Genomic DNA, 24,321 nt, shown 5'->3' with positions numbered 1-24,321 from the left:
CAACGGTAAGTTCTATAGCCTGTTTCTGTTCCTCCGTTTTTTGGAGTGATTTTGTGTTCTGAATTTCAGTGATCTTGTTGTGCCTCTGTTAAAGGAGTGTTTTAAGTTAATTGTTAAAGTTTTATAGTGCCTCCGTTTTTGAGAGAGCTTCTTTTGGTTAAGTCCGTCTCGTTAGGAGAGCGTGAAAGTTTTTATCTTTAATAGCCTTTTGTTTTCCTCCTAGAGTGGAGAGGTTTTTGGTTTGATCATTTTCATAGCTGAGGAGTTTCACAGCCCTTTCTTTTGCTCTGTGTGGAGGTCCTCAACCTGTTCTTAAAAATAAACACTCGACTGAGCTGGCACAAACAAATCTAGTCTCTTTTGTTTCTTCTTCTTCACAGCCATTCAGACCAGCCCAACACCTTAAGTTCCACTGTAGGTAACAATGGGCTGCCTTAAGTCTGATAACATATGATTTGATCCAGAGAAAACTGTTTCCTTTCTTAGCAAAGTTGACACATGGGCTAGACCATGTGTAGAAATGGAAGCTATGAGCCATTGTATGCTGCTGTGACATTATATAATTGTTTAACCAAATGATATTCAGCTTTATTGTAGTGAATTTTACAATTGATAAAAGGGTTTGAAAATGCTTTTGTTGAAGAAATGAGGATTTTTGACACCCCATAAAAGCACACAAACTGGAGAGATATATGGTCTGATGGGGGAAGAAGGGTGTGAAAACTTAAATCTGAGAAACTGCCACTTGAATATAGTGAAGTTAATGTAATGAAAAAGGTCTAGAGTATTTTCTTCTTAAGGTAGTGAAATTAGCACCAGTTGCACAAAATGGAAATACTACATTTAAATGCAAGAACACTTCCCTGAAAGAGAAGCTTGAGCTTGACAGGCTGTTGGGTAAAATTGAAATTGTTTGAATTTTCAGTACTCCTCAATTTCTGACTCTAATCTTGCCATGCATCCATCACAGTTGAGATTTAACCCTGCCAAATGTTTAATCACATTTAATTTTAAGATCTGTCAAGTCAAATTTATTCATGTACAAAACAATTCAAAGTGCTTTACGTAAAATAAAAGCATTGCAGCGGGGAGCCGAAGAACCATTAAAAATATGTAAAAGAATAGAAATAGAAATGAAATAATTAAAATGAATAAAAACAAACAGTCAAGATGAGTTAAAAGATACTGTGCAGATTTCATGCATAGACACGTGAGAAAAGAAATGTTTTAACCTGGATTTAAAAATGTCTACATTTGGTGACAGTTTAATCTCCACTGGCAGTTTGTTCCACTTGTTTGCAACATAACAGCTAAATGCTGCTTCTCCAGGTTTAGTCTGGACTGGACCAGCTGACCTGAGTCCTTGGATCTAAGAGCTCTGCTGGGTTTATATTCTCTGAACATATCACAGATTCTGGGATTTGTAAACCATCAGTAGGCTTTCAAAATCTATTCTGTGACTGACTGGAAGCCAGTGTAAAGATTTTAAAACTGGTGTGATGTGTTCTCTTAGATCTCTTAGTCCTGGTTAAAACTCCAGCAGCAGCGTTCTGGATGAGCTGCAGATGTTTGATGCTCTTTTTGGGAAGGGCCTGAGTCTCAAGATATTTACCAATGCTGACCCTCTTCTCTTTGCTACCAAACAGAATGATCTCAGTTTTGTCTTCATTTAATTGTAGAAAATTCTCTCTCATCCAGGTGTTTATTTCCTCCAGACACTGACACAGTACGTCTGCTGGGCTGCAGTCGTCTGGTGACAGAGACACATAAGGACAAGATGATTTTTTTTTTTTTTTTAAATTATGTCTCCTTACATAAAACCATAGAAATAAAAGTGGATGTGTTTTTCACATGACTTTAGAACTAGTAAGGTTAATTAACATCTACCCCACAATATGACACAAAGACTTTTTTTTTAACTTGCACACATGATGGGAGTTTAACAGTACTAGTGCCAAAAAATAAGCAAAAGCAGGGTGATAAGAGGAGCACCAACAGGTAAATACTGCTGTTTATTTACACACATGTGGTAATGTGTTTTTCTCTTGTTCAAATCAGATCAAACAATTCATGGGTTAATAGCGTCTAACTTTTCAACTATCAAGTAAATGCACACCAAAGTCATGAAACTTACTGTGGGGAAAAATACCAGGACTTTGTCATGCCAAGCCAAATGGATTTTATTTCGACATCAAGTCACAGTCACAGATCTATGTGGTGTGCACAGGTGAAAGAAATCAAAGAGAACAGTAAATTATGACAGCCTGTATGCACAATGCTTGGTGCAATCATTCCATACTTTGGCTTCTACAGGTGTGCTATGTATATTTTAAGCTATACATTGTGTCAAAATTCTACAATAGGCTTTGTAATAAGTAAGTTCATATAAAACAGTGAACGTTGAATCTGTACAACATTTACAATGTATGAAACCACAAATACAATGACAAAGCAAACGTTTCTAGTGAATGAAAAATAAAATTTTGGCTAAACTGTTTGAATATTTTGCCATACCTTGTTTCCCAAGGAAAACTATTTGTGCAATGAAGAAAAACTAGTCTAATTTGTTACATGGTATAGTACTTATTGTCAAAGTTCAACGCTGATGTACTCACTGACTACTGTGGAACACCTTTTTAACTTGTTTAATTAGTTTAGCATATTCACATAATGAGAATAACTAAATGTGAAAAATAACTTCTATTCAATGTTTTATTCAAATTGGCTGTGGTGAGGTTTACGATAAGTGCAATAAGGTGCTTCTGTCATTGATGGAATGTTTGCTGTAAATAGGTGGCTAATTAAAAGTAAATGCTTTTCACTCACAGCATTACAGGTTTCAACATTTCTCTTTCTCCGGTGATTCATTTAAACAACAACTTGGACCATTTGGAGTTTTCTGCAGACTGTTATATTTGCACTCATTGTACAGTGTGTCACAAAAAATACACATTGTGTGAATCCTTGAGCTCTAACAAATGTGAATTCATTTCATTCCTACTACATTACTATTGCAAAGCTTTTTTTTACTAAGTTTGTTTACATCCCTATGTGTTTACTACTATCGTTCACTATCAGTTCGGCACATACAAGCCCTGCTTAGCATGACAACATGAAACCAGCGGTATGTGTATGAATCTGAGTCTGGTTCAGCTGGACATCTCTTCCTGTTAATAGGGAGTTCTCTCCACTGTAGCCTGTCGCAATGTGCATGCTCAGGATGGGGGATTGAACTGAAAGACTAATGCAATCTGTTGGTTTCTTTACCTGGGCCTTCGCTTTGATTTCTGCACACAATTACTGTGGCATTGTTTCAATAAACTTGAATTTTTTAATAAACAAATGTCACAATAATTTTTTTTTTGTCCAATATATTCTGTTAGTGATGGATGTTGAGTCGGACCCATGCAAAGTCATCTCCAGAGCACCCTAAAGCCTGTCGGTGGAGTTAAAAGTCTGGACTCTGTGGTCTGTGTGTCTCACACTTTCTGAACCACTGTCACAGTTTGAGCCCGATGAATCCTGACACTGTCATCTTGGAGTATGTCCGTGCCACCAGGGAAGAAAAAAATCTATTAATGGAAGAACCCGTTCAATCAGTTTCTTCAAGTAGTCTGCTGACCTCCGTTTCTAGGTCAATTCTTTTCTTATCTCACTTCTTAAATTGTTTTTGTCCAGGCAGAGCATGAATGCAATTATAATGAATTGATTATTAAATTCATTGAAGTGGCTTAAGATGACTTGTGTTGTGAGCTAGCTTTACGTAAATGCCATCAGCTTGTGACCCACACTTAAAAACATTGCTCTGTGGCAATACTAGAGGTCAAAAGCTCCTCTGAACACCTTTAAGATTTGTGATTGACCAACTCGCAAGGAAATTAGTCATTCTACTCTCCTGCTCCGCTACAACAAACAATGTGAATTCATCAAGGTTTCAATCACATTAGATCCATTTTGGTGGAGAACATGCATATTTTTCAGATATACAAGTCATACATGTAAGCTGCACATGAAACTATTGTGTCCTCCAACTGCTGTTTGTTAGCATTTCTCTGCATACAACAGTGAGCTGGTTGAGAAGATTTGGCACATAATCCTTGAATACTTTTCCTAAGAAAAAACATGGCTTTTGACACAGCACTGAATTATCCCCAAAGGCTCATTCACAGTTACTGATATTAACAAATGGATAACTTCTATGAATCAACACTATATAAAGAACATGTTTCATGGGGCATGGAAACTTTCAGATGTGTTAAAACAGCCAAACATGAGGGTGAGAATTGTGCAGATGATTATAGGTCAAATTGAGTGTGAGCCTCCTGAAAGGCATGCATTCTGCAGGCATGTGTCCACTCACTGTTTCAGGTCCTTCACTTCTTAATTCTAACTTTTGCTCCAGTCTGCACTCCTGATGAAGACAGCCATTTCCTGCATCTACATTCTGTGATGACCTTTCCCTCTGATAACCTTCACACATGAAGGATTCATAGGAAGTTAAGAAGTATGCAAATCATACACTTTTTAATTCAACTACAAAATATTGTTTGTATTTTTTTCATCAATACAAACCTGATTGCTGACTTTTAATTTAATTCAAACCGTATGACGGTACTGTTCACCTCATTTTTGCTTCTCTTCCTTGTTCATATTAACTTATATAATTCCATTAATGAATCATGGTGCAGTTTTTAGTGTGAAGAAGTAAGAAAATGCATTTAGTGCAGTTAAAAAATATACCTGCTAAACATTTTCTGCATCTTTTGGCAACAAATTTAATTTAAAATATTACAAGACCTAATCACTTGTACAACATGCAGCATGAGAGGGACGGCAGTCACTCATAGAATGATGGAGAACCGACAATGTGAAAAAATATCAGTTTGCTTGGCTGCACTGTAAACAGATCCACCATCCTCTGATTCATTTCTGACAAACAAGATAAAAACCCTGCTAAAACACCAGTAACTGTGGATGTTGCCAACTCAACAATGGAAGGTCAAATCTTATGAATTTCAGCTTTTACATATGGACAAATAGTAAGATTATGGCAGATTCGCACAACTACACTAATACAATACAAGTTTATGTTTGGGATGTTTAATTCTTAATCTCTAGGATGGAGGGATTGTGGTCAAGAATAGCCAGAATGATTTTGTCCATATACTGCCTCAGACGCAGGTTGATCTCCTCTTGCTCCTTCAGAGCGTCAACCAGCTAAAAGAGAGAAACAAATTCAACTGAAGGTCAGTCCCAAAACAAATTGGAATAAAAAATTCCTCCATCCATCACTAACATACTTACCTCGTCTCTGGAGGCATTGTCAATCTCAGCTGCTAAGCACTGGGCCTTGGTATGACAGGCAAACAGGTTCTTAGCCTCGTACAAACTCAGGCTGAGAATCTGAGCATTCAGGTCATCGTTCTGGTCGCGCAGCTTATAGTTCTCCTAAAGAAGCACAAAAACAACATTTCCTTACAGTGGGACGAATGTGTGAAAATACTCAGCAAATGGGAGCAATTATTCAAAGCTGTCATAACTATGGAAGAAAAGAGAAGTTATTATAAATGAAATGAAATTTTTGTTAAAAAAAAAGAGGATTTTCCTCAAATTATCCCTGTCGCATAACTAATAGATAGCCGTCCTGCTGTATAACTGTCCTGTTCCAGTTCAAAAACAGGATGCAAAGGTATGCACGTAAGCTGCACGCATGCAAACACAGACACCAAGGTTTTTTTTGGTTTTTGTTTGTTTTTTTTCCCTTGTCCTGTTCAGCATTATGGCAGTAGAATTGTAGTCTGAATACCTTTGATGCCAAACAGATTTGCTTTGCCGAGGGAAGTTTTATAAATGTAAAGCTCCCCTTGATGCCCATTTATTTATTTCTGTTTACAATATATGACATATAATAGAACTGAACCGGACCGGGGGACAAGGAAAGAAGAAGAGGAAAGAAGAGGAAACAGAACAAAAATAGAAACAAAAATCAGACAACCAGCTGCTACACCTGTAAAAAACAAAACAGACAACAATCCATGGTCTCTGAGGGGAATACAGCCTTAGCGCCACCAGGAGCACCTGAAAGCAGACAAGCAGAGAAAAAACAAACACACAAACAAACAAAAACAAGCACAAGTAGCGGCAATCGCATACAACACAGCTGTGGATATAGATGACCTGAGACGACATGATAATACATCAACTGCTTAGCGACCATGCTACTGGACTAATGAATGTGTGTGTGTGTGTGTGTGTGTGTGTGAGAACATGCAACACCCATGGCACAGGACCTACATGATAACCGTGCTTAGTTATGAGTGTATAAGCGCACAGGGCCACAATCCACAGCTCCCCCAAGCAATCAGAAGCAGGCAGAGAGGGCCACAAGACCCAGGCCACCAGCAGCCCCCACAGAGCACAGAACCCAGGGGCCCCCAAACCCCCCGGCAGAGGCCCCACCCAATACCCAGGAGGGCCAAGCGCCCCAGACAGCCACACAGTGGGTCAGCGCCTGCCCCAGCGCCCCTGGCCAAGTGCCCTGGGAGTCAAGACGTGCCCACAGGTGGGTGAAGTAGCGAGTAGCTGGGAGAGGAAACGCCGCCCCCCCATCAGGAGAAGCACAGGCAGGCCAGGCGACAGCAAGTCCCAGATCCAGGCCCAATCATTACCACACACACTTTCACGTCCCATACATCCACACATCCACACGTCCTCCCTCCCTCGACTCCGCTGGGGTGTAGTGCAGCGGGCACACCAGGGGGCCAGCAGCCCCTCAGCCACCACAGACCCCGAACCAGGAGAACAATTAATTAATCCTCCTGGCCCCTCCCGCCCTGAGCAGCAACCAGGAAGTAGGGGTGTGGGAAGAAGACCCCTCCCCTCACCCTTCTGGCTCTTCAGTATTTTCTAATAGTGCAGCCAAACTTGTAGAACTGGGAGTGCGGCCCTCTGGGCAGCCTACATACCCAAAGAGCCCCGCCCACCAGATGCCACTCAGTGTAACCACCCCCCAAGACCTAATGTGTGTGTGTGAGTGTGTTTGATAAGTAGTAATGTCTAAGGTGTAATTAAAACAGGGGCGGGGAACTGCAGAGTGCAACCAAAGGGGACCACCTACGTGGCCCCATCCACTACACCCCACCGAACACACACGCCCCCAAAACCCTTCATGTGTGAGTGTGTGCTGTGTACAGGAGCCAGAAGGGAGAGAGGTATGGGGATATACACCGGGGGAGAGTAGCTCCCCTGGAGAGGGCAGCCAGGGACTGGTTGCAGTAGGCATCCCCGCTACCTGGGAGCCAACACAGGGCAGGAGGGCCTGATGTCCACCAGGCTCGGGGCCTGCAGCGACCATATTCCGGGAGCTACTGTACCCCCAGAAGGTACCCATCCCGCCCCACCCCACTCAACCCAACCCCACCCCGGAGGACCTCTACAAGAAACAAACGGACAACAACAAAAAACAAACAAACCACCCGGTCACACCAGTCGCAGCAGCCCGGGCCTGAGACACCAAGGTTAAACACAGGTGTAAATATAGATCTGTGTTCATTCTAAGAAAACTAACAGTTTGGGGGGGCAAAGAAGTTCTTTAAGGACAGGGGAACAAGGTTGAGTGTGTACCTGTTTCAGTCTTCTGGCTTCATGTTCCATCTCCATCTCCCTGGTCTTTGCGCTATACTCAGACAACGCCTTGCCTTTCCCAGGATGTTCCATTTCCAACTTGAACAACTGTAGATATTCCAGCTCCCGGCGGAGATCGTCAATCAACTGCAAAAAGAAAAAAAGATTCGACATCTAGAGCAACATGACATTCTAACGGTCACCTTTCAGGTGAGCTGTCAGGGAGAAAGAGTGCTTACCTCCTGCATGGCTTCTTTTTCCTTCTGAAACTCATGCCGGTTATACCAGAGCTTGTCCATTATCTTTCTGTACAGGTCCATCTCATCTTTCAGCCTCAGACTAGTGTCCTCCAGCTTGTCCGTCATTCTCTGCTTCTCCTGCAGAGGGACAGGGAGCGGTAATGATTGTTCTGCCATGCATTCTCCAACCAGACGTTTTTTTAACCAGGGACACCTCACAGAGCCATGTCTTGGCCCAAAGAGGCAGCAACAATGATGAGCACTGATAAAGAAACCACAACATTATTATTATAAAGCCGACTTCACGGTAAAGGATTTGAATTTACCATCATGCAAATACTGAATCACGAAAGCACAGTCAGATTAATTAAAATGACCCAAAAAAGACTAAATGAATTTAAAGCAACGAAGGCCATCCACAGTAGTGAGTAACAACGCCGACAGAGCCCTACAAATAGCTATTCAACAGACAGGCAGGGAATCCTTTTCCTCAACTAGAACCAAGTTTTGCAATTTTTAGTTATTCTGGCCCCTGATTGTGGAACAGCCTGCCGCAGAACCTCAGGGCCGCAGAGACTGTTTTTAAAAAGGCTCAAGTCTCACCTTTATCCATCAGGCTTTTATTTGATTTGATTGATTTTCTTTATTCCTTTTAATCAAACTTTTTATCATATTTTGTTCTATACTATTTGGAATATATCTTTTAACTCCAAATTTGAACTACACGAGCTGAAAAGCTTTTTATCTATTTAGTTCATTTTACACCTTTTTGTCTTATTTTTCTGTTTTAGTCTTTCAGTTTTTAGCTCCATTGTTTCCTCATGGGGGCCTATCATACTGGGAGCTGCTTTTGGTCCACTGACGGGGGTGCTGTCCTGTGGACTGCTCTGGCCCGGGTGGCTGGAGTCTGCACCTTGGTGTGGGGCCTCTTGTCTGCCCGGGTTGGGACCGTCTCTGTGGCGGCGCTCCCTGTGGTCGTGGGCCAGGAGCCCTCTCAGTGTGGTCGGCCCCCAAGGTGGCTTTTTCCTTGCCTTAGGTCTGGGTGCCCGGCCATGTCTCTGTCTGATAGGTGCAGTGGGTCTGAGCTTGCGTGTGTGTGTGTGTGTGTGTGTGTGCGTGTGTGTGCCTGTTTGTCTCCGTGTCTCTCTGGGTATGTATGGGGGTGGGATGGTTGGTATGTTGTATCATTGTTGTTTTTAGCCTTTGTGAGGCACTTTGTGTTGCTTTTAAAGTATGAAAGGTACCATATAAATTAAATTTGATTAGATTTTTTAAAAAAGCTGAATAACAATTCAGACAGCTCTACATGATTCAGAGTGAATGGCAGCAGAGTACAGCAGCACACACTTCAGCTTAATTTACCTGGAGAAACAAGGGCGCTGTAATGCAAGAATGGTTCTGAAGATGGAGAGGGTCCAGTGCTTGTTCAACAGGAGGTCAAAAAGAGCCATTTTTACACATGATTATGCAACATTTTAAGGACAAAGTGCAGAAAGTTTGGTATGGACTTTTTCTGCAGTTTCTGTTCACACAAAAGTTTCACAGCAGGAGATGTTCTCTCACAGCTGGAAATACAAGGAGGAGTGCAGGGGAGCACGCAGGAGGTAAAATGGGCCAGTTTAACGTGGACCAAACAGCTCTGGTGTGAAAGCGCCATAAGAATAGCAGATGAGGCTGCTTGTTATAATTATAAAGTATCTGACTCTATCCACAACAGTGAGGAACAAGTGGAGAGAAGCAGGTCAGCAGAAAAGAGATAGAAGGATAATTCTTCCCCGCATGCACTCACACAAGAATATTTGCTCCTTCATTCACATGTTTCCTCACCTGATGTTCTGGAGACTTCACAAGAAAATCTCTGCAGGAATGGATTTGGATATGTATATTCACACATGCCCTCGCTCTGAAACTATTCAGAGTTGGATTCTGAATGTCCACCCCTGAAAGACCTGTACACCTATGACTGTGTCCCCCACCATCCCACAAACAATCTCATTAAGTGTGTGGATAACATCACAGTTATAGGGCTTATATCTGAGGGCGAGGACACTGCCTACAAGGAGGAGCTCCACTTCCTGACAGGGTGGTGTCAGGCCAACAACTTACTCCTGACCACCACAAAGTCTAAAGAGACCGTCATCAACTTCAGGAGGAACAGGAAGGACTACGCCCCCCTCCAGGTGGAGAGAGTGACATCCTTCAAGTTCCTGGGTGTTCATATTTCAGAGGAGCTTTCCTGTCCACCAACACCACAGCTGTGATAAAGAAGGCCCAGCAGTGAGTTCGCTTCCTGAGGATCCCGGAGCAGAAGCTGCTGGTGACCCACCCAGCCCACCACCCTCTGGCCGGCGATACAGGTCACACAGCCAGGATGACAAACAGCTTCTTTCCCTGGGCCATCAGAACTCTAAACATGCATAAACTGCCTTAAGACTTAAGTTAATCCATCTGGAGATTCCACAACAACCATGTGCAACATTCTGTGTCCACGAGTGCAGTAAGAAGTGCATTACTCTGTTAAGCTGTGTCTCTCGGTCTTCTGCTCAGTCATTTTGTGTGTGTGCGTGTCTATGCAAAATGGAAGGGAACCTTTTTATAAAGTTACATTTTTACATTGTTTTCATGTATATATAAGCACAATATGGAAGTGCACCTTAATTTTGTTGTACTTATGTGCAATGACATTAAAGCTTTCTATACATCAATGAAGCCTGGGTGCAATTCTGTGGATGTCCAGCAATAAATAATGCTACGTTCAGAAACAAATAACAAATAACAAATACAGCACAAAAAAAAGAAAAACAGCAGAAAGGGGTCAAACTTGAACCAGTAAATCTGATGGCAGAACATATGAGCAATACTTTCAAATGTATTTCCCTTAGGGAAAGATTCAAGTACCCTCTGCTTTTTAAGGCCAGTCTGATTTACTGCTACACATCTTTTTAGAAACGGTGTAACATTCCCAGAGCTCAGTGAATCTGTTTGACAGCAACAATGATACAGAAATAATAACAATGAAAAAAATGAAGGTTGTGAAACACTGAATGACCTTTCTGATGAACTGCACTCACCTGGTCCAGTTTCTCTGTCTGAGACTTGAGTCGGCACACATTTAACGCCATCTCTCCGTTCTCCTCTTCTAACTGCTGTACCCTGTGGATGAGTGTGCTGGATCAATGTCGGAGCCTTTAAACAGCTGCTTTCAGTTTGGAGGTGCTATACTATTACCCAAGTGTGGAAAACAGGAGCACAGAGGGCAAATACAAACACTACTTTCAAGAGGATGTAGCAGAGTAAGATCAGAGGAACCGTAGAGATTATGCCAAGCACTGAGGGGTGCTTGATGCTGTGGAAACCCCGTCCCCTACCAGCTGTATGATGCTGATGGGTTTGGTATGAACTGAAATTCAGAGGAACTAGTTTAAAGTTTAGTTCACACAGATTAAAATTTAACAAACTTATGTTCAAAGTTCCAAACTGAACTAGTTCAAGTTAACTTGGATTTTCCCTCAATTTTCCTCCTGATGTGGCACATATGGAGTGCTATGAAGCACTGGAACATGGGCCCTGTGGCCATCTGAACAGATGTATGCACATCTCTGCATGTACTGATTGTATAACTAACTCAATATTAACCTGTGATGAAAAGAAAATAAGTTTTTAGTGCACAGCCAACTGAAAGTCATTACTGCTGTTTAAATATGGCTTTGCACCTTTCCTGTCACATAAAGTATACTTCTGTCAAGTGAAAACAATAATTGCACTTAATTATCATAAATGGTGGAGCTATTATTATCTATTAATTATACATCAGTCAAATAAATATCTTTTAAAAAGTGTACTCTGGTGCCAGTGGAGTAAAGACTCAGCACCATTGTCCTCTCCTAACCCTAACCCAAAGTGCCCATCCCAAAGCATTTAAAGTATGCAGGCCGATTAAAGCAAATAAACCAACTAAGGGAAGTAAGAAATACTTCAGTCACACAATTATCATCCTAACATGGGCCAAAGGTAACGTCATCAGCGGAGGACAACTTCAAATGAAACAGAAACGACAAATACACTTAAAATAAACTAAGAAAAGAGTGACAAATCCTGTTTTGGGAAAATACTGCAGAAGAAATTCTACTTAGTATCGGTGCGGGACAGAGTCATGCAGCTTGTCAAAGCAGAAAGTTGAACCACCGAGTGTCAGGTGTTCTTTGTACTTAGTGGTTTTTTGCGCATGCGCCGAGCCGATTTTCTAAGTTTGATTGGCACGCCCATCATTTTTTGAAACCGTGGTTGCGGCTCGTCAGTCCATGATGTGTTCACGGTGAGTTAACAGCGGCGGTGAGGTGATTAGCAGTCTTGCATGAATGCATTGAGTAGTAGAAGCATTATTTGATAGGATGTTATTGTTCTGTCAAAATATGCTACCTCTGATATAAATAAATTTCATTATACTTTTTATAATTAGACACATGAGAGAAGAAAACACTTACTTTATGCCTTTATTTGATAAACAGAGGTAGAAAACCATAAAGTAGCATTTTCTGAGTTTAAATCAATAGACACACATATCGGTTTATGCGGCAGCAGAAATCAACAGAACAGTTTCCCAAATCTGTTCTTTTACCGCTGAGTCAGCGTCGGTGTGCGCAGCAAAGCTTGCCCTGGTCAACAGCACATCCAGAATCAGTCGCAAAGAAGCCATCTGCTGCAGTTTGTAACTGTTCGGTTTGGTTGTGTCAGTTGACAGGAGAGTGTGCCATGGTCTGAGACAGAAATGGTATGGTATTGGTATTACCCCAACTTTCCAGAGATCAGGAGTGTCACTACAACAACATATCCTGCAGGCTGTGCTTCTAATAATCACAACTCTGAAATGCTCATGCTTTTTAAATACTTTTAATTGGACCCCTGAATCTCAGCACCACACAACAGGACAGAGGATAAGCTTCCAGCTGTTGTGATGACAGGTAAAAAAATAAAGAAATGAAACTAATTATTCTCATGCTGTTTTTAGTTGCCCTGATCACAGCATCCTCACTCAGTGGGTCTACACGATGAGATTAACCTGATTATAGCTACAGTTGGGTATCTGAGCAAGGGCAGTTATCCTTTGTTACAAGGCGGTGAATGTATTGAATCACTGGCACAAAGCATGTCATACCCGGTACGATAGGTGGCGCTGTACCCATTTCAGCTATCGCTAATAGAGCCACTTCCTGTTGACGTCTTCACCACCAACAACAACAAACTCAGGCATTCAGAAAGATGGCAAACGCAGAGCGAGATGAAGCTGCGTCCCTCTACATCTGTGATGAGCTGGTTATGGCACAGACGATGCACAACGGCGCATACTCCATCGTGTTGTTTCTTTCTTTCTGACGGCGGCGGCGACAACAGTAATATCGTCTCCTTCGACATCCGGGTGACAATCGCGGGAAAAAATCTGGAGCATGCGCAGAACGCATCGAGTTATCCCAGGGTCTTAAATTCAATCGCAAGTAACCTGATCCGATTCAATTTCTTGTCGGATTAAGCTTGTTACATGAGCTGAATAACTCAATCTTATTGTAATTAGCCATTAATCCGATCCAATTGTCCGCATGTAACTGCACTGAGTGAAAATTAGCGTGTGCCCCTCTGTGTTGTGTTCCCACTGAAGCTGAGCTGGAGCCCATAGAAACCTGCGTCTACTGAAAAGTCATTTGACGTGTGACCTGAGCCAATAAGTCAGATGACAGCGAGTGTTCCTTGTGTAAAAATGGCTTGCTTGTATTATAGTTGAGTTTACCTGTTACAAAGCAGTTCTATCTCTGTGTTTCTGTCTCTGTCCATTTTGCTGTAAGCCTCCCGGTACCTCTTCATTTCCTCCTCCACACTCTCTGCAGCCTTTGTCTCTGCATCCTTCACTTGCTCCTCCAGCTCATGCACCCTGGGAGGCAAACAGGGAGAGTGTGGGAGAAGGAGTAAAAAAAACTTTGCAAGCTTGAACAAAATTTCTTCAAGATAAGTTTATGAAAAGCTTGTCTTGTTTAAATTGCACATATGCAATGAATGTTCAGATAGTTACATGCAAAAATGAAAGCATCAAGTGTAAAATATCAAAGTCATCACTAACGTCACCTTTAAAACACTGCATGTTTTTGGTATATTTATATCCAGCAGATCATTTATGCTTATGTCAAACAACATGTTGTTTGTGAGAGTGTTCTGGTTGAGTGTCTTAGCCAAGACAATCAGCAGACAGAAAGTGAATTTCTAGAGTTTAATAGTGTTGGTTAAAAAAAGGTTGAATCCATTTTGAAATAAAATGTCATATGTGATTTGACACAATGTGGTTTTGGGTTTTGTACATCTGAAATGTAATGTTCAGCATGTGAAAACAATATCAGATTAAATATTTTTGGAGGAATAAATTTGCCTCGTTGAGGAGGAGGAGCACATTTAAAACTAAATGTGCTTTCCTACCTGTGAACAAGTTGAGTGTTCTCCTGTTTGAGTTTAGACTTGAGGTCACCATTGGCCAGACTGTCACTTTCCAACTCTGTCACTTTCTTCTCCAGATAACTGACCTGAGTGAGACAACCAGGCTTTTGACTCAAGAAATTCTACAAATGACACTACGTACAAGTTCACTGATGCATAGAAAGTATATACAAACCAAACAGAATGCATATTTTATATATACTGAGAATTGTTTTATGGTCCAGGTAAAGATGTCTGTTATTTTCCTGCAACACAAGGCACAAAGGACACAGTGAGGCTGCTAACAGCTGACGATATCCAGTATAGCGTGTCAGCACAGCATTTCCCAGCAGAAGCTGATAAAAATCATCATCAGTCATCAATTTTATAAGTCTCCACAGGGCTGATGAGACTGTTGTTATTCATTTATTCATGTGCTTGTTAAAGGCTGCACGGTGGTGCAAGTAGGTTCCTGGTTTGAATCCTGGCTGAGGCTTGTCTGTGTGGAGTTTGTTCTCCCCGTGTATGCGTGGGTTCTCTTCGGGTACTCCGGCCTCCTCTCACCGCCCAAAGACATCCATGTTAGGTTCATTGGTGATTCTCCCTAGGAGTGAGTGTGCATGATTGTTTGCCTTGTTTGTCACTGTTACGGTCTTTGACCTTGGAAGAAGTGGCGCAGCCTAACTCTATGCAGATTTCAGTGTGGCAACACACCCTGAGGATTGGCTGCTTAGAGCCTTTGGCCTGCCTCCCTCCAGTGGGAAATCCATTGGATCGGCTTGGGGACACTGGACCAATCGGGACAACTGAAACAAACACCTGGTGCTTCAAAAGGCCCTGAGGAGGATTCATTCACCGGGGGAAGCTTTTGGACTGTACAGCTTACCCCCTTTTGTTTAAATTCTTTATTGACTACCTCAGTTGAACAATAAACCTTTTTAACTCCAAATCCAAGATCTGACACATTTTTATGTTACCTCCCCTAACCCCTGAGTTGGGACGTAACATAATAGGGGGCATGTCCGGAATAAGAAAAATCCCAGTGTCTGGAGTTGAGGGTTTTCATTAAAGTGTGTGTGTCATGGCGTCCACATTTAGTTTAGACCGCTTTTTAGCTGCTCCATCTGTTGACCTTATTGATAGTTGCCAAAAGCATGATTTGCTGCAAATTGTGGACCACTTTAAACTGCAGGTCCCGAAACAGGTTCTATAACGTGACCTAAAAGTTCTAGTGGTGGACAAGTTGGTGGAAGCTGGTTTGATTCATGTGTCTGAGGTTTCTGTTGTGCCAAGCCCAGATGCCTCATCTGAGGATGACCATAAGGCTAGTCCCAGTGCAGCTGCTGGGGTGGGTTTTGAGGTGGATGAGCGGAGAAAGACACCGGTTACACTTCCTCGATATGATCCACTATCTTCTGCAAGGTCAGAAAGCCAAGATGGAGCTTGGTTGAAGTTGCGGTTGGCACATCTCCAAATGGAGGCTGAGGAAAAGGCTCAGGCCAGAAGAGCTCAACTGGAGCTTGAAATCAGAAAGTTGGAGATAGAGGCAGACAATTCTTTTTACTTTATACATGCTTCCATTAGGTAAGATTATCAGACAGCATGGCATAAATTTCCATTGTTATGCTGATGATACTCAGCTGTACTTATCTATGAAACCAGATGAAACCAATAGGTTGGTCAGACTACAAGCATGTCTTAAAGACATAAAGACCTGGATGACTCAGAACTGTCTGCTTTTAAATTCAGACAAACTGAAGTTGTTCTCTTTGGACCTGAGTGCTTCAGGGAGAAATTGTCTAGTTATATAGTTACTCTAGATGGTATTTCCTTGGCTTCTAGTTCTACAGTGAGGAACTTTGGAGGTATTTTTTATCAGAATTTATCATTTGACGCACATATATATAAAACTGGTTTCTAAGACTGCCTTCTTTCACCTTCGTAATATTGCTAAAATCAGGAACATCCTGTCTCAGGGTGATGCAGAGAAACTAGTTCATGCATTTGTTACTTCAAGATTGGACTACTGTAATTCCTTATTATTGGGCTGTCCCACATATTCTCTGAAAAGCCTCCAGCTGATCCAAAATGCTGCAGCCAGAGTTCTGATGAGAACTGACAGGAGAGATCATGTTTCTCCAGTTTTAGCTTCTCTTCATTGGCTCCCTGTTAATTTCAAAATAGAATTTAAGATTCTTCTCCTCACATATAAAGCTCTTAATGACCGAGCTCCATCATATCTTAAAGATCTCATTGTAAGATATTTTCCTAACAGAGCACTTCGCTCCCAAACTGCAGGTTTACTTGTTGTTCCCAGAGTTTCTAAAAGTAGAATGGGAGGCAGAGCCTTCAGTTATCAGGCCCCTCTCTTGTGGAATAAGCTGCCAGTAAATGTCCGGGAAGCAGACACCCTTTCCACTTTTAAGATTAGGCTTAAAACTTTCCTTTTTGATAAAGCTTATAGTTAGGGATGGCTCAGGTGACACTGAAACATCCCATAGTTAAGCTGCTATAGGCTTAGACTGCTGGGGGACCTCATCTGTCACACCTTTCCTCACTTTGCTCTCTTTTCCCCCCTGTTTAATTTCTCAAATGATATTATGTACATGTGACATTATTGTGGTTATTAACTTGTGTTTTCCTGTTCCAACAGGTATCCTTTGAATGGTGTTATGGTGTTTTCCCCCCTCTTTTCTGTCTTCTCAAACCCCAGCTGTTCGAGGCGGATGGCCACCCTTCCTGGTTTTGGTTCTGCCAGAGGTTTCTTCCTGAGTCTGGTTCTGCCAGAGGTTTCTTCCTGTTAAAAGGGAGTCGTTCCTTTCCACAGTCGCCACAGGCACGCTCAGGACAGGAGATTGGACTGAAGACAAGTTTCGGTGCAATCTGTTGGTTTCCTTAGCTAGGATAGTGTTTTTGAATTGGCTCTATATGAATGGATTGGATTATTTTGAAATTAAATAATTGGATTTCATTGGATTATGATTACAATGAATTGAATTCCAATTGGCTTGAATTGGGCTATATTATTTATGTGCCTTGAGATGACAATTGGTGCTATATAAATAAAACTGAACTGAATTTAATTGAATTGAATTTTGTTACAATACAAGTTGTGTTGCAAAGCTCAAGAGGTGATGGCAGCCATCCCTTTAAAAGACAGTATAAATTACGAGAGTGTTAAAGCAGCAGTCTTGCAAGCTTATGAATTGGTCCCTGAAACTTACAGACAGAAGTTTCAACATAGGAAATCTGCTGGATTCTAGGGTCTTCCATTCTCAATTCATAGTGCCTGCAGTTTTAACTCTGTTCTGCGTGGAATAGAGATGCGTTACACTCCCAGGCCAGTCCACCGTGTTTATATAAAATCCAAACATGTCACAAGATTTTTTTTTCCCCGTTGCCGTTTGCCCTGACTTACCAATAAATGGTGCTTTGTTAATGGGGAATGACATTGTGGAGGTTTAGTGCTTCCAAGTGTAGAGGTATTAGATGATCCTTTAAGGGGGACTCTTAGGGGACTAAGGGGGTATTTTTGCTGCAGCGGAGGGCGCCAATGACGTCGTCCCAGTAGACGAGCGTGTAGAAAGCCCTCTATAAGCCCCCCCGATAGCCGCCAATAACAACAACACAGCAGCTATGAGCTAACAGAGCTATAGTACACGTTCATTCATTCATTCTTCTTAAAGTATTGGTGAAATAAAGACAGATAATGCCTTATTTAGAGGCTGCATCGTCTAAGCCCCGTTCACTCCGTTATATGGATCCTGAGGAATCTAAATATCTTCCGAAGGATGCCGACTTTCACCAAACTGTTCTTGGTGTGTAGATAAACGTATTTCATGCCAGAAGTAAGGTCCAGGTTTAAAAATACCGGAGTTCCCTTTTAAGCCAAGAGACATCAGTTTTTTCTCCTTTTCTCTAACCCCCGGGCTGTACCCAGCCTGTGTGGTCACTCGTTCACAATCACGTAAAGACACTGATATTTCCATTTCTGATTCTGTTCTAATGTCTTAGTTTTCCAAGGAGGGTGATGTGATAACTGAAGACAATGTTTTTCCAGAATTGGTGGAATCTAAAGAGCCTGATCCATTTTTGAAAAGTGTTTCTCTTCCTCTGACCAGAGAACATTTGTCCTCAACCCAACAAGCTGACCAAAAATTACAGTCACCCATCCAGGGTGTACCCCACCTCTCGCCCAATGGCAGCTAGGATAGGCTCAGGCCCCCCATGACTTTTAATTGGATTAAGTGGGTATCAAAAATGGATTTAATGGATGGTATGTTTGGTGAAAGATTTTGAACAAATATTAATATCCACTACTTTTACTTTAGTCTGTAACATGTAAGCCATTTTTATGCCAGTGAGTACAAAACACATGTGAAGCAGCCCATAAAATCCAAATCTGTGCCATAAAATACAAATAGAAAAATCGTCATTCACGGATCCATCCTGCTCAGCTTCAGGAGCAGGACTTCAAGTTACTCAAACGTTTACACGAAACAACAGATTTTATTTGGGGAAAAAAAGCTAAATTTAGTTGTTTAAATTCATAAATCTAACTGCGAATGGCAAAAATGCTAATTGTTACATTCGTCTGAATGCAATCTGTGGTGGCAGGCTGTGGTTTCTGCTCATCTGTAGGGGTAGAGGGGCAGTGCCGGGTTGCATCACTAATTGTGCTCCATCTGAACCACCATGAACAGGATGGCTCACAGTGTTGATGTAAGCTGTGTCATCAACAATCATGCTTGCCCCAACACCCTACAATGTGGCCACGAGGCCCTAAAAACTTTAATGTTAACTGTACAAACAACGCATGACGTCCATCTTCTAATCTACTTCAGCAGTAAAAAGCCAAGTTACAGTCTGTATTATGTTTGTAAGTAACATACTGTTTCCATTGTCATAGCAAAAATGCAAACAAAAATGTTTTGGCTTATAGTAAAATCTTACTGCCTTTTTGTGTGTATTTACTTTCTCTGTGATGTCAAGGTCGCAGGAGTCAATACTGTCTGTGAACAGGTCCTCTGTGCTGCTGCCCTGACTGGACCCGAAAATGGTGTGGGTGGCTTGGAACAGCTGACTGCAGAGGAGAGAGGACATATTAAGAAGCAGCACAGACAAGCCATTATACCCACTAGACGAATGATGATGTAAAGACAGACATGCAGGCTTGTGAAGACCCTCCCAGGATTTTTCACCTTACTTTCAAACCTATCACTGTGATCTTCAACAAAACAACAGCTCCCTCTTTGCAATGCAGTGGAAGATTACGTTATCAGGAAGGAGGGTAAGACACTCACCGTCCAAATGCTCTGCTGGAAATCTTTCTGTTAGGACTGAAACACAAGAGAGAAACTAAGTCACCCACACTGACAAGAACTCAGCTACAACAATAGAGTACAGAATTGGGTATGAATTATTGGATGGTTGCATGTCTTGAAGAGCTGATCTGAGCTTTGTTATAAGACAAGATGATGATGCAACAGCTAGAGGATCTCAAGTCCAAGCTTTCCATGTAGCTCCAATCATCTTTTGGACATAACCATCACTTGTGTATGACCATAAAACTTGTCTTTGCTTGGGTATATCACTCGTGTTTTGTGGACATGTCAAGCGATAAGTGAGACACTAATTAACAATATCAATTAATTAATTTACAAGGGGAATTTCATAAATAAAAGTAGTTTGATTGATCAGGTCTGAAGTTACTTTAATTACTGCAAAGAGAAAATACCCCACACAACAGAGTATGTAAATAAAGATTTATTAACTACAAATACAGACCGACACAACAACAAATCGACTAAATAAAACACAAGCTATATCAATGAAAGTGTGACTGTGAGTGTGTGTGTCTCTGGGTGTTAAACAACGGAACACTGGGAAAGGGGGAATGATATTCAGAGAAAGCCATGAAAATTACCGGTAAGGATGTGAGGCCTGAAGAAATAATAAGTATAGTCTTTAAAAATAGAATGTTACTAATTTAACATTAACCCAAACACTATGAACACTGTGGAGGCTGCATCACTTATAAGAGCCAATTTTTTAACTCCATGACTCCTAGGTTGCATTGGGGCTAACACATGCCAAGTCAAGGTGGGTCTTTCTTGGAGATAGAGTGTTTCCTGCTGCATTCTGAGTTTTTTTGGGTCCTGTGTCAGCTCCATGCTGGCATCAGACCTTTAGACAGCACTGGGATCACTGGGATGAAGGATAAAGTGATGGGACTCTTAAACAAACCATGGTTCTGCAGGAGATTGTTTGTTGATCTTGTGCCGTGGTGATCAAAGAAAAGCAGACTTTTTTCTCACAGGGTAGTGAGTGTATAAACTGATGTAGGCCATGCTGAAAAGGTTGATCAGCAGGGGAAAAAAGCGAAGGTTAGTACCATTAGAAACAGTGACTGATATGATAAAGGTAAATGCAAACAAAGAAACAAACAAAAAAAGACATTATAGAAACAAGTAGAGTGGTCCAGGCTTCAAGATGGTATGAGTCCAGTCTGGAGATGACACACACACAAAAAAAACAAGGGTCCAGTAGAAAAGTCCATTTTGCTTATGAAGCTTCCTACCTGAATTAGATGGAATTATCTGAACAGCAGCCAAGAGCTGTTAGAATTTTACAATGCAAAGAAAAGAAGCTCCAATGCCTCCTTTTTACGATCTACACTGGAATGGGATACATCGGCCCTTCCTTTATGAAAGAAAGGTGATCCTTGCAGCCACCACTTTCATAGTGACCCTCAGGTATTTGCAATCATTTGTACTAAATGTGACTCATGTGAGTAAATATAAGAACGGGAGGGTGTGTTTGGGCAGCATGTGACAACGCTTTTACATTTTTTCACAATTTTCCCTCCTTTTTCAATTCAAAACCATAATAATTTGTAATAATCTAGCTAAAGTCATATCTTATATTGCCTCTAATATGATTTATAAGAGATAACAATTGTGTAACAATGTGATAAGAGTGTATCAGTATCTAACACTTTTTGTAGAATATTTATTGAACATCTGTAGTTTCAGAGAGTAAATGTGGTGAATTCTGAGAATTTTCTTTCCTTCACCCCATGATGTTTTCCATTAAGGTCAAGCAAAAGAGTTTAGGAAAAAGTTTTTAAAGAGGTCTTTACCACTCTGTTCTTGCTATTGTTAACAGCAGTTTGTCCTCAGGTGTGATTCTTGTAAATTTAAAACATGCCGTTGTTCAACCCCTAATTAAAAAAAACTGTTTTAGATCCCACAGTTCTTGCTAATTACAGGCCAATTTCTAAATTACCCTTCATGTCTAAAATCATTGAGAAGGTGGTTAATTATCAGTTGATAACCATTGTGTAACAATGTGATAAGAGTGTATCAGTATCTAACACTTTTTGTAGAATATTTATTGAACATCTGTAGTTTCAGAGAGTAAATGTGGTGAATTCTGAGAATTTTCTTTCCTTCACCCCATGATGTTTTCCATTAAGGTCAAGCAAAAGAGTTTAGGAAAAAGTTTTTAAAGAGGTCTTTACCACTCTGTTCTTGCTATTGTTAACAGCAGTTTGTCCTCAGGTGTGATTCTTGTAAATTTAAAACATGCCGTTGTTCAACCCCTAATTAAAAAAAACTGTTTTAGATCCCACAGTTCTTGCTAATTACAGGCCAATTTCTAAATTACCCTTCATGTCTAAAATCATTGAGAAGGTGGTTAATTATCAGTTGATAACCATTGTGTAACAATGTGATAAGAGTGTATCAGTATCTAACACTTTTTGTAGAATATTTATTGAACATCTGTAGTTTCAGAGAGTAAATGTGGTGAATTCTGAGAATTTTCTTTCCTTCACCCCATGATGTTTTCCATTAAGGTCAAGCAAAAGAGTTTAGGAAAAAGTTTTTAAAGAGGTCTTTACCACTCTGTTCTTGCTATTGTTAACAGCAGTTTGTCCTCAGGTGTGATTCTTGTAAATTTAAAACATGCCGTTGTTCAACCCCTAATTAAAAAAAACTGTTTTAGATCCCACAGTTCTTGCTAATTACAGGCCAATTTCTAAATTACCCTTCATGTCTAAAATCATTGAGAAGGTGGTTAATGATCAGTTGATGGCCAGCATAATATTTTAGAAGTTTTCCAATCTGGTTTTAAAACTTTACAAAGCACCGAATCAGTTATTTTTAGAGTTTTAAGTGGTATATTTTTTAGCTACAGATTGTGGTTGTTCTTGTCCTTTTAGATTTAACTACTACTTTTGATACAGTGGACCACAAAACTTTACTCTCTCGCTTGGCACAGTGGGTGGGCATCAAGGATACACCAATGGTTTGGTTCAGATCATACTTGGAAAATGTAACCTTTTGTGTTAGCCTGGGTGGCCATGTATCATCCTCTGCTCCTCTATCATGTGGGGTGCCACAGGGCTTAGTTTTAGCCCCCTTTCTCTTTGCCCTATATTTGCTTCCACTTAGATCCATATTGAGGAAGCATCCTGTGAGACTGCTCGTGAAACCTGAACTGGACCTACACCAGGAGTTTGCCTACCAGCCTTGTGTGGGTGTGGATGATGCTGTCATCTACCTGCTGAAGTGTACTCACTTTCACCTGGATGGTGGTGGAGACACTGTGAGGATCATGTTTTTTGATTTCTCCAAGGTCTTTAACACCATTCAGACAAATATTTTGTGTGAGAAGCAGCTAGGGATGGGTGTCAGCTCATCTACTGCCTCTTGCTGTTGCTGATTATCTGTCAGATAGGGCGCAGTTTGTTCGTCTTGGGAACTGTCTGTCTAATGTAGTGTTCAGTAACACAGGAGTGCCACAGGGGACTGTTCTGTCTCCATTCCTATTCACCCTGTACACCTCTGATTTCCAGTACCACTCTGAATCTCCAGGTTGGGAATGAGATGCTTCCTCAGGTGGAGGAGTTCAAGTATCTCGGTGTCTTGTTCACGAGTGAGGGACGAATGGAGCGGGAGGTTGACAGGCGGATCGGTGCTGCATCAGCAGTAATGCGGGCTCTGCATCGGCCTGTCGTGGTGAAGAAGGAGCTGAGCCAGAAGGCGAAGCTCTCAATTTACCGGTCAATCTACATTCCTACCCTCACCTATGGTCACGAGCTGTGGGTAATGACCGAAAGAATGAAATCGCAGATACAAGCAGTCGAAATGGGCTTTCTCTGCAGGGTGCCTGGGCTCTCCCTTAGAGATAGGGTGAGAAGCTCAGTCATCCAGGAGGGGCTCGGAGTAGAGCCGCTGCTCCTCCGCATCGAGAGGGGCCAGATGAGGTGTTCTGGGCATCTGGTTAGGATGCGTCCTGGACGCCTCCCTGGTGAGGTGGTCTGGGCATGTCCCACTGGGAAGACCCAGGACACATTGGTAAGACTATGTCTCTCGGTTGACCTGGGAACACCTCAGGGTCACCCCGGAAGAGCTGGAGGAAGTGGCGGGACAGGGACGTCTGGGCTTCTTTGCCCTTCTACCAGTCTGTGATGGAAAGTGCCATCTACTTTGCTGTAGTCTGCTGGGGGAGCAGCATCAGTGCCACGGATACCAGCAAGATCAACAAACGGATACGAAAGGCTGGCACAGTAATTGGACTGAAACTAAAGACGTTTAAGTCAGTGATGAGCAAGAGGTCACTGAACAAACTGCTCTCCATCATGGATAATCCTTCCCACCCTCTCCATAAAACACTGCAGGGACAGCGGAGCTCATTCTCCAACAGACTGATTCAGCTCCACTATCACAAAGAACGGTTTAAGAAGTCTTTCTTACCGTTCACCATCAGATTTTTCAACAGTTCTCCTTTGGGCAACAGATGAAACAGTTTGCACATTTCATTACTCTGTTTGCATCTATCCTATCGGTTTATTATTGATTTGCACAGTTTAGTTTTGGTTTGCACCAATCATATCGCATTACAGTTTCATAATAATAATTATTCTAATTCATATTTACTCTGTGAATACATATTTATTTTTTAATTATTTTTATACTATGTATATATCTACTAAACT

At 41.5% G+C, this 24,321-nt stretch overlaps 1 protein-coding gene across 1 annotated transcript in view; it reads right to left on the bottom strand.

Moving 5' to 3' along the window:
• Window positions 1–4,351: 4,351 nt before the first annotated feature.
• Window positions 4,352–24,321, bottom strand: part of rab11fip4a (RAB11 family interacting protein 4 (class II) a) — a 43,653-nt gene continuing 23,683 nt past the window's right edge. Inside the window, exons 7-15 of the mRNA XM_072369369.1 lie at window positions 19,622–19,657; window positions 19,293–19,401; window positions 14,322–14,425; window positions 13,645–13,785; window positions 10,934–11,015; window positions 7,863–8,000; window positions 7,624–7,770; window positions 5,305–5,448; window positions 4,352–5,217 (exon numbers count right to left, since the gene is read on the bottom strand). Of these exons, the coding sequence (XP_072225470.1) occupies window positions 5,101–5,217; window positions 5,305–5,448; window positions 7,624–7,770; window positions 7,863–8,000; window positions 10,934–11,015; window positions 13,645–13,785; window positions 14,322–14,425; window positions 19,293–19,401; window positions 19,622–19,657 (1,018 nt within the window). The 3' untranslated portion in view covers window positions 4,352–5,100. The remainder of the gene's footprint in view (window positions 5,218–5,304; window positions 5,449–7,623; window positions 7,771–7,862; window positions 8,001–10,933; window positions 11,016–13,644; window positions 13,786–14,321; window positions 14,426–19,292; window positions 19,402–19,621; window positions 19,658–24,321) is intronic.

The sequence above is a fragment of the Leuresthes tenuis genome, unplaced genomic scaffold (genome assembly GCF_036924035.1).
Source record: "Leuresthes tenuis unplaced genomic scaffold, fLeuTen1.0.hap1 SCAF_17, whole genome shotgun sequence".
NCBI classification, from domain to species: Eukaryota; Metazoa; Chordata; class Actinopteri; order Atheriniformes; family Atherinopsidae; genus Leuresthes; species Leuresthes tenuis.
The sequence above is the reverse complement of the archived record's forward strand: the minus strand, read 5'-3'. Positions and strand labels throughout refer to the sequence as shown.